The 9,426-nt window shown below is 29.6% G+C and overlaps 1 protein-coding gene across 4 annotated transcripts; it reads left to right on the top strand.

The window, feature by feature from the left end:
* Window positions 1-3,771: 3,771 nt before the first annotated feature.
* Window positions 3,772-8,377, top strand: LOC107953554 (alpha/beta hydrolase domain-containing protein 17C). Of its 4 annotated transcripts, none has more exons than XM_041117447.1 (5): window positions 3,772-4,261; window positions 5,236-5,272; window positions 5,366-5,602; window positions 5,690-5,737; window positions 7,343-7,492. In XM_041117447.1, exons 1-5 carry the CDS (start codon window positions 3,960-3,962, stop codon window positions 7,346-7,348), a joined length of 630 nt encoding a protein of 209 aa, XP_040973381.1. In that variant the 5' UTR covers window positions 3,772-3,959; the 3' UTR covers window positions 7,349-7,492. The 4 variants fall into 4 exon arrangements, with proteins under 4 accessions (XP_040973381.1, XP_040973380.1, XP_040973379.1 ...); XM_041117446.1 differs by lacking the exon at window positions 7,343-7,492 and adding an exon at window positions 7,504-8,377 and having other exon boundaries at window positions 3,773-4,210; XM_041117445.1 differs by lacking the exon at window positions 7,343-7,492 and adding an exon at window positions 7,504-8,377 and having other exon boundaries at window positions 3,773-4,266; window positions 5,238-5,272.
* Window positions 8,378-9,426: the final 1,049 nt, after the last annotated feature.

Below are 9,426 nucleotides of genomic sequence, written 5' to 3'. Positions count from 1 at the left end.
CGGACTGTACCGGTGAAAATATCATTTTCGTCTTAGTACTGATACAAATCAATACTAGTACATTCTGGTATACCATTTCAAAGTTTTTGAGATATACACATATAGTCTAATTTTTAATTTAATAAATTATATATTATATATACATGCAAATAAGTCTCAAATATTACATGCATATAAACATGTTTATATGAAAATACAGTTTTTAAAATTATTAAATAGATTTAATAACTTAATTTAATAAATATAGTTTAATTTTAAATGTAGTCAAAAAAATTAAGATAAAAAAATTAAAAGTTAGGTTTAATATAACAAAATGTTGAATCAACCAACAATGTTTTTGGAATTGAACTAGTGATAAAACTGGCCAAACTAATGATTCCCAATCTGAGTAGTTCAAAAAAAATAATTTATTAAAAATAGAAAAACCGATTCAACCGACTTTTTAGCTTGATTTAGTCGATCAATACTAGTTCATGAGTCAATCAATTTTTTACCTTTAACTAGATTGATATCTTGATTGGTTCCCAGTCTAATTAGTTTAGTTCAGACAACATTACTAACCAATACAGACTGGTATGTTTTAGTACAAGTCAATATCAATCAAAACACATTAGAATGGTTGAAACAAATCGAAATCTTAACCATAATAAAACCTAGACTGGTTGGTATTGGTTAAGAATTGAAACAGTACACGTTGGTCAGTATGACTAGGATTGATACAAAACCAACTATCATGATTCAAAAAGACAAACCTTTCTACCGCTTATTCTCATTGCTTCACCCATCATCTACCCGTTCAAATATAAAAAATAATAATTTTAATTAATTTATGAATTTTAATTTTGAAGGTATTTAGTCAAATATAAAAAAAATATTAAAATGATATTTCTGAATCGTTGTCAATATTTTTATTATTATGCATATTAGAAGTATAACACTTATAATTTAAAATATTATTAATATAATGTTTTAACCCAAAAAAATATTTTTTTAATTTATTAATAAAAAAATATATGTATTAATTTTTTTAAATGTGTGCGTCTGAATTAAAATTAAAATTTTAAAAATACATATGAACTATAAATCAAATTTTATATATTAAATTACACATTGGACTAAAATTTATATATAAAATTAATATTTTTCCTCTAATTAAAAATAAAAAATAATTAAATGCGTGTGCTCACGTGCAACACACGTTACGTAAAAGAGTAATATTATCAAATAAATGGACAGTTTATTTATTAAAAAGCGGTAGAAGAGTACTATAAATAAAAATTTGAAGTAGCGAATGGAATTATGACAATTAACGTCGTATCTTGTAATAAAGAAAGGAAATCACAGCCATTGGTTGAATATTAAAATCACAATAATCTCCCTTACCAATATATTGTTGTTTGATTTTAATGTGTGATTATTATCCATCTTTCAATGTCAACCATCCACGATTACTGTTCACATTTAAAAGTCTTTTCCCCAACTTTTTCATTAATAAAAATAATTATGAAAGTTATAAAAAAACTAATTTTTTTATTTACGTATTTACAAGTATTTCAATTAAATTTTGAGGTTGAAATAGATCACACTTTATTTCGAAAGAAAAGCTTGCTTACATCATTCGATTATTTTTACCTTTTCATCTATAACAACGATACATTCTTTATTTAATTTTTTTATAATAATTTGTTTTCATAAATTTTAGTAGAATTAATTTTATCTAGGTGAATAAAAATAAAATAAATTTATTTAAGATATTACGTCAATATATTTTATTAAATAAAAATAATATTTAATAAGAAAAATTACATTTATAAATTTTATTAATTCACTAATTAATATCATTAATATATTATAGTTTATTTAATTTAATTTTTTAAAATAAATCAAATATATATTATTTTTTAACATAATTTTGATAATTATTTTTATGAAGGTGGTCCCCTAACTAAAAAATGAAAAAAACAATAGCATTGGGGAAATTGCTTCAACTTGAAATCATAGATCCACGAGTAATAAAATGGGACAACCTGGACACGAACGCCCATATTATTGTTTTTTTAAGCTCTTTTTTTTTTTGGCTTTTGCACCTTAGTCCTTTAATTTTTCTATTATTGCACATAAGAAAATTCCAAAATTTTGCCTATTTTGCTCCTTTTTCTTTTTCTATAATATTACTAATTTAGGCTCTTCATGTCTCACTACAAAGACCAAACCACTAATTGTCTCATTTTATTAGATATACTTTAACAAGATAATATTATCCATGTCATTCATGCTTCACTTAAGATAAGGTCAACATTTTACAACTTTGACATTCTAGATTTGAATTATATTTTATGTAAATTATTTGTGAATTTTTTCATATATTTTACAATATTAGGGTTAATATAATTTTTGACATTGAAATTTAATAATAGATTCAAATCGGCTGCTAGATTTGGTAATTAAGTTCACTTTAGTCCTTAAATTTGGATTTCAAAAAAGTATGATGATGTAGCACTTTAAGATTATGCCATATCATCACTTATTTTTGGTGATGACGTTGTATAATCTCGTGGTGACATGTTATAATATTTTTACATAATCTAAATTTATAGATTAAAATAGATCTTATTGTCAAGTCCAAGTATCAAAGTAAACAAAAAAATAAAATTATTGGAACCAAACTAGATTAGCCAATTAGATCGGTTGAATAAAGAAACAATTGATATACCAGTTTGGAAAAAGGGATTTGATCTGGTTCTTAACCGAACTCTCGAAATTGATAAAAAATTGAAAAATAGGACAAGATATAAATATTTTAATTTTTGTTTATTAATTTTTAACTAATTAACTATTGAACTAACAGTTAACTTGGTGATCTAATTTATTCGACTACCTATCTAAATTTTAAAAACATTAAAAAATATATAAATACCAAATCAGACCTAATTGTAAAGTTTAGTAGCAAAAATTTATTACTCCCTTTATATTAAGGCTTAATAGAATAATTGGTACCTAAACTTGTTTTTTTTTAATTTGGTACCTAAATTTTTTTACCCCAGTTTGGTATATGAACTTTATATTTTTTCTTAATTTGGTACCTAAATTTGTTAAATGTTATACAAATTATGCAAAACACTAACAGTGTTAATTTTTTTTTTGTTATGCTACAAAAATATTGTCAATATTAGAGGAAATTCATGTAAAAAATAGGTATTGAGCTATGTTAAACGAATTAATATTAAATAAGAAAAAAAGGTTTTTTATAAATCCAAATTAAAAGAAATTCATTATTTTTAATTAATAAAATAATTAATTAAATAAAATGAAAAATAATTTAACATATAAAATACAAAAAAAATATCATATCATCTGTGACATGCCAGTCATACATTAATTATTTTTGCTTACTCATAACAAAATAACATTGTTAGCATATTGGAGTAATTTGTAAAACGTTTGACAAGTTTAAATACCAAATCGAACAAAAAAAAAGATTAGGTACCAAATTAGGAAAAAAGAGTCAAGTTTAGGTAAAATATTAAGTACCAACTTAAGAAAAAGTGTCAAGTTTAGGTATCAAATTAGAAAAAAGTGTCAAAGTTTAGGTACAAAATTGAAACAAAAAAATTTTAAATATCAAATTAGAAAAAAAATTAAGTTCAGGTACCAAATGTCATATTAAGCCTTATATTAATATATGATGAACAGTAGGGAACTTAATTAAGTAACAGTGGGTGATATTATCACTATTTCCAATAATAAATAAAAAGTAAAATAAATAAGAAAAGAAAAACTGAGCTCAATCACCAATGACATACGAACATTTACTGAGTCGACAGCGAGTGTGAAACATCCTCTGAAAGCGAAACTACAAAGGAATGTTCATCATCATCATCCCCTTCTTCTTCTTCTTCTTCTTTTAGATTCTAATTCCAAAACAACCCAATTTTTTTTCACAGGTAAATTCTTAAACTATGGGTGGGGTGACGTCATCAATGGCTGCAAAGTTTGCGTTTTTCCCACCCAACCCACCTTCATACAAGCTGGTTAAAGACGAAGCAACCGGGATTTCAGTTTTAGACCCTTTCCCTCACCGTGAAAACGTCGACGTATTGCGTATCCCGACTCGCCGTGGTAACGAAATCGTTGCCGTTTACGTTAGGAACCCCATGGCTACCTCCACGCTGCTTTATTCACATGGGAACGCCGCTGATATTGGTCAAATGTATGAGCTTTTCATCGAACTCAGCATCCATTTAAGAGTCAATCTCATGGGGTATGGTTTTCTCGGTTTTCACTGAAGAACAAATTTTGTACATTACGTGTATGTTAATGGATTTGGTGTCAAAATTTTGTGGAAGAAATTAATAATTTCTAAGACCAAAGTGTTGATATTCTTGGGGTTTTTTTTTCTTAGTTTTAATGAGCTTGAGATACCACTTTAGATTATTCATAAGATCAAATTTGTTGTTCCTTGTACTTTCTTGATGTGGATGATTATTGTACATACATGATGTTTTTGGGGGCCATATTTTGTGGAAAAAGAAATAAATATTTTAAGATTAAAGTGTTTATATTCTTGGGGTTTTCTTAGTTTTGTTGTACTGCCTTGATTGAGGGTTAGATTTGTTCTAATTATTTCATTTAGTGAGAGCTTGAGATATGCCACTTTAGGTTGGTTCAACTTTTGAACTGAATTAGGAGTTTGACTTCTTACTATTCTTGGTTTCTTATTACAGATCTGTTTGCATAACTATAGTGCAAAATGGTGGTATTAAGGAATCTTTGTTGTTATGCTTATACTTTGGTTTATCAGTTAAATTGATGATCGAATGGCGGATAAGGGGGAATGCTCTAGTACAATAGTGTCAACAAGGGATCCATATCTTTTAGCCTTTCATGGTTGTTGCTTTATCTTTTAGGAATTTATATATACATATATATTGAATTTTTGAATCTAGGGTTTAATGAAAAACGGTAATTTCTAACTGTTTATGAGAGAACTTGGTGGTTATATTCGTCATGCATGAGGAAGCAAATGTTTTCTATGAAAGTGAAAATCTAGGCAGTACCATCTTTCATGATATTGTTACATGTAAAGTTATAGTTGACATGAAATGTAGAAGAATACGGATCTTTCGTTTTTGTGTTAAACCGGCGTTGTTGTTTCAGTCTCCGTGAAACCAGTGTTATTTTTTCCATTAGTGTAACATATTGAAATCTTGAACATAATGTGTAAAATCTTTGCAGGTATGATTACTCTGGCTATGGACAATCATCGGGAAAGGTAATTATAGCTCGAATCCTCTACTCTTTACTACATGACTCAACTAATCAAATCTTACAGCTCTCGCTGAATTATATATATGGCTTTCTTTAGCCTAGTGAGCAGAATACGTATGCCGACATCGAAGCTGCATACAAGTGTCTTGAAGAGAGCTATGGTGCCAAGCAAGAAAACATCATCCTTTACGGTCAATCTGTAGGAAGTGGTCCTACCGTAGATCTCGCTTCTCGTTTACCTCGACTAAGAGCTGTTGTTCTGCACAGTCCTATACTATCGGGTTTAAGAGTCATGTATCCTGTAAAACGCACATATTGGTTCGACATCTACAAGGTTCAACATTTTGCTCTCTATTCTATTCTATCTAATGTAAAAAGGGTGCATATGTGTATGAGCTTTATTTACATGTTTTTTTTGTAGAATATTGACAAAATCTCGATGGTTAAGTCTCCTGTGCTGATAATTCATGTAAGTCTTTGAAATTCAATATTTTGCATTTGTTAATGGATGAAACATTAGGAGGAATGTTACTTATTCAAGTTATTTCTAATTAAGTGCGAAAAGTCTGCATTTGTATTTTCTCATTACGTTAGGCATGTTGATTTTCTTCAGTTTGACCAGCGATGATCAATCGCATATAAATGCTTAGATTTCTAGTGTCTTCACTGTCTTCGTTTTGTTCTTATATGTTTTTTTCACAAATAGAAAAAGAATGACTTATACAACTTAAAATGTTATGACCTAGCTATGAAATTTCCTTATCTTTTACAGCTATTGACACCAATGTCTTTTTGGTAAAAGTCTCATGAAGGCTCCTGTATTAGGAGTTGGATTGCATTTTGTCTCTTTTACTCAAAAAATAGGCAAATCAGTCTCTATACATTAGACCGAAGAGTAAATTAATCTTTCTATTAAAAATTTTATTCATTTCTACTGTTAAAAACTGGTTCCTATATGTCAGCATGAGGTACACGTAGCATGCCACGTGTTAGTATTTGGTACATTTGTCAGCCATTGCAATTTTTAACAGTAGAAATGAATGAAATTTTTAATAAAAAGGATCAATTTGCTCTTTAATCTAATGTACAAGGACTAATGTGCCAATTTTTTAGTAGAGGGGGCAAAGTGTAATCTGACACCTAGTACAAGGGACTAATGTTAACTCTATTCCAGTTTGGTCTTATTTGATTCTTTTTAATAGTATAGAGACAAATTAATCCATTTAATACTAGGACTAGTTTGATCAGTTCCCTATACTAGAGGGACCTCTCAAGTACATTTACCATTTATTTAGCTATGAAATTTGCTCATCTTTTACAGCTGTAGACACTGGATTCTTTTCAATGCACAAGTACATTTAATTCAGCTAAGGAAAACAATTTTAAATGTGAATAAATACATATATTTATAGACACTGTACTCTTTTAAATGCACAAGTACATGCAACTTCAGCTAGGGAAAACAATTTTAAATGTGAATAAATACATATATTTATAGACAAATACATATATTTATAGACACTGTATTCTTTTAAATGCACAAGTACATGCAACTTCAGCTAGGGAAAACAATTTTAAATGTGAATATGTATATACACACATAAATGTATGCATTTATTTGTTTGGCCATGAAATTTGTTGATCTTTTACAACTGTAGACACTGGTTTCCTTTTAGATAAATGCAATTCAGCTAGGGAAAACAATTTTAAATGTGAATATATATACACATATGTATGTATGTATGTTTGCAAGTATGTAATATATATACATATATTTATTTAGGTAAGTACCATGGAGGCTCTTGTACTAGTAGTTGGATTGCATTTTGCCTCCCTCTCACTCAAAAAATGGGAAAATTAGACCCTGTACATTAGATCAAAGAGCAATTTGGTCCTTTTGTTAAAAATTCTATCTATTTTTACCTTTAAAAACTGGTCCTTATACGTCAACATAAGGTATACGTGTCATGCCATATATAATTGGTTATTTCATTTATCACACCAGTTTTTAACAATAAAAGTGGGTGAAAGTTTTAACAGAAAGGACCACTTTGCTCTTTGATCTGACGTATAGGGTTAATTTGCACATTTTTTGGGTGAGAGGAGGCAAAATGCAATCTGACTACTAGTACAAGGGCCTCCATGGTATTGCCTATTGGTTCAGTTTATTCATGGCTATTATGAACTTGCGAAGAATATCGGGAATGGATATTAACTTCCGGGATTGAAATTCAGGGAACTAATGACGATGTGGTCAACTGCTCTCACGGGAAGCAACTGTGGGAACTTTGCCAAGAAAAGTATGAACCATTATGGGTCAAAGGAGGTAACCACTGTGATTTGGAACTCTACCCTGAGTACATTAGGCATGTTAAGAAATTTATATCCACAGTCGAAAAAACACCTTCACGAAGAAACGGTTCTCAAAGAAGCACAGATGGTATCGAACAACTGAGGCAAAGCACCGACCATTATGAGCCACCAAGGAGGAGTATGGATCAAAGGGACAAACCACGAAGAAGCACCGATACCAGGGAGAAACCAAGGAAAAGCACTGATACCAGGGAGAAACCGAGGAAAAGCACTGATAGACCCCCAAGACTGAAGTTTCACGAGTATACGAAATTTAACAGCATTGACAAGCTTGAAAAGCTTAAAGTATCATTAGATCATATGGAAAGAATGGAGAGATCACGGAGAAGTGTCGAATACCATGATAAATCGAGTAGAAGCAACGATCAACAGCTCGAAAAAGGAAGGAAAAGTGTTGATTGGTTAGATAGAATCCGAGCAGATTAGAAGCTTTTCTTTTTGTAAAAGTTTGTTCAAAATGGAAGGGGGGAATTGGGACTGATTTCCACTAATAACTTAATTGTTTGTAGAATTGGAATGTTGTTATTCAAAGTTGCAGTTTAACAGTGTGGAGTGTAGAATTTGCTATCATTTTCTTGAGATTTGTTCTCATTTGATCTTTAATGAAAGAATCAAATCTGTTTGTTTCCGTTGTGGAAATCTCAAAGCTTGTAATTAACCACTATATGGGGTGATTGAGAAATTTGTGGGTTTTGTACTCTTTTTCAAAGTTTTAATAATATATTATTTTGTTTTATTTTTATGTATTACTTTATTATGTCACTCCCCTCTATTTATTTCATGTAATATATAAATAACTAAAATATTTTATAATAATGTATTACTTCTTTACAGATTTCAATTGTTTATAGGAGTAACCCAATTTTTTTGGCATTTTCATTTTAATTACCTAAATAAAAATACCTACAATTTGAGAAAATTTTCATTTTCGGCCGTTGACTGTGCACCCCGTGCCGTATCATATTTTTCACCATCTTTTTACCCCCACTACTACTGTTCACCATCTTCTTCCCCTCTATGCCAAAAATATATCATTTTGCCTCAGCCATGGTATTAGATTTGTTTTTTTGCAAACTTGGATTATAGGAATGCAATACAATATATCATTTTTCGAGCATCATACAGTTTGCGCTTTGCTTTCTTTCTGTGTACCATTGTATGTCTAATCACTTGTTTAATGAATAAAGGTGAACTTTCTGAACCATTAGCACAGGGATGCGTGCCCTGCAGCATTTTTGTCTGTACAAAAGGTTCAAATATAGTAGAGAGGAGAAGGGAAGAGTGTATTGGGGTAGAAAGGCTCGGTTTAGTTAATAACAACTATAAATTGAAACATTGAAGAATAATGCAGCAAACGATGGTGGAAGCAGAGGTGGTGTGGAGGGGAAAAAGATGATGAGCAGTAGTAGTGGGGGTAAAAAATGTTCAAAAATGATAATGCGGCATGCATAGCCAATTGCCGTTAAGGATTTAACGTTCAATTGACTATGTAACACCCCTAACCCATATCTGCTACCAGAATAGGGCTTCAGAACATTACTACTATTTGCAGATCACTTAAAAAAATTTCACTTAAATACTTATCGATTCAATGCATCAATAAATATATTACCATTCAATCAATGGCTTGGTACTTGCCTAAGCATCAACAACAACACTTGTTAGTGTACTTGCACATATTTTATATAAATTCTTATTTTCTCAATATGTCATATTTGAATTTAATACTCGTCTTAACTTATATATTTTCCTTATATTAACATATAAAAGTTAATCTCATATGTA

Source organism: Gossypium hirsutum, chromosome A07 (genome assembly GCF_007990345.1).
Source record: "Gossypium hirsutum isolate 1008001.06 chromosome A07, Gossypium_hirsutum_v2.1, whole genome shotgun sequence".
NCBI classification, from domain to species: domain Eukaryota; kingdom Viridiplantae; phylum Streptophyta; class Magnoliopsida; order Malvales; family Malvaceae; genus Gossypium; species Gossypium hirsutum.
The sequence above is the reverse complement of the archived record's forward strand: the minus strand, read 5'-3'. Positions and strand labels throughout refer to the sequence as shown.

Bases quoted from the DNA above. Each gene is read 5' to 3' on its own strand.
- LOC107953554 (XM_041117445.1), top strand. From the start codon at position 3,960: ATGGGTGGGGTGACGTCATCAATGGCTGCAAAGTTTGCGTTTTTCCCA. The intron at 5,273-5,365 runs GTAATTATAGCT...GGCTTTCTTTAG, and splicing joins ATGGACAATCATCGGGAAAG to CCTAGTGAGCAGAATACGTA. The intron at 5,738-7,503 runs GTAAGTCTTTGA...ATTGAAATTCAG, and splicing joins CTCCTGTGCTGATAATTCAT to GGAACTAATGACGATGTGGT.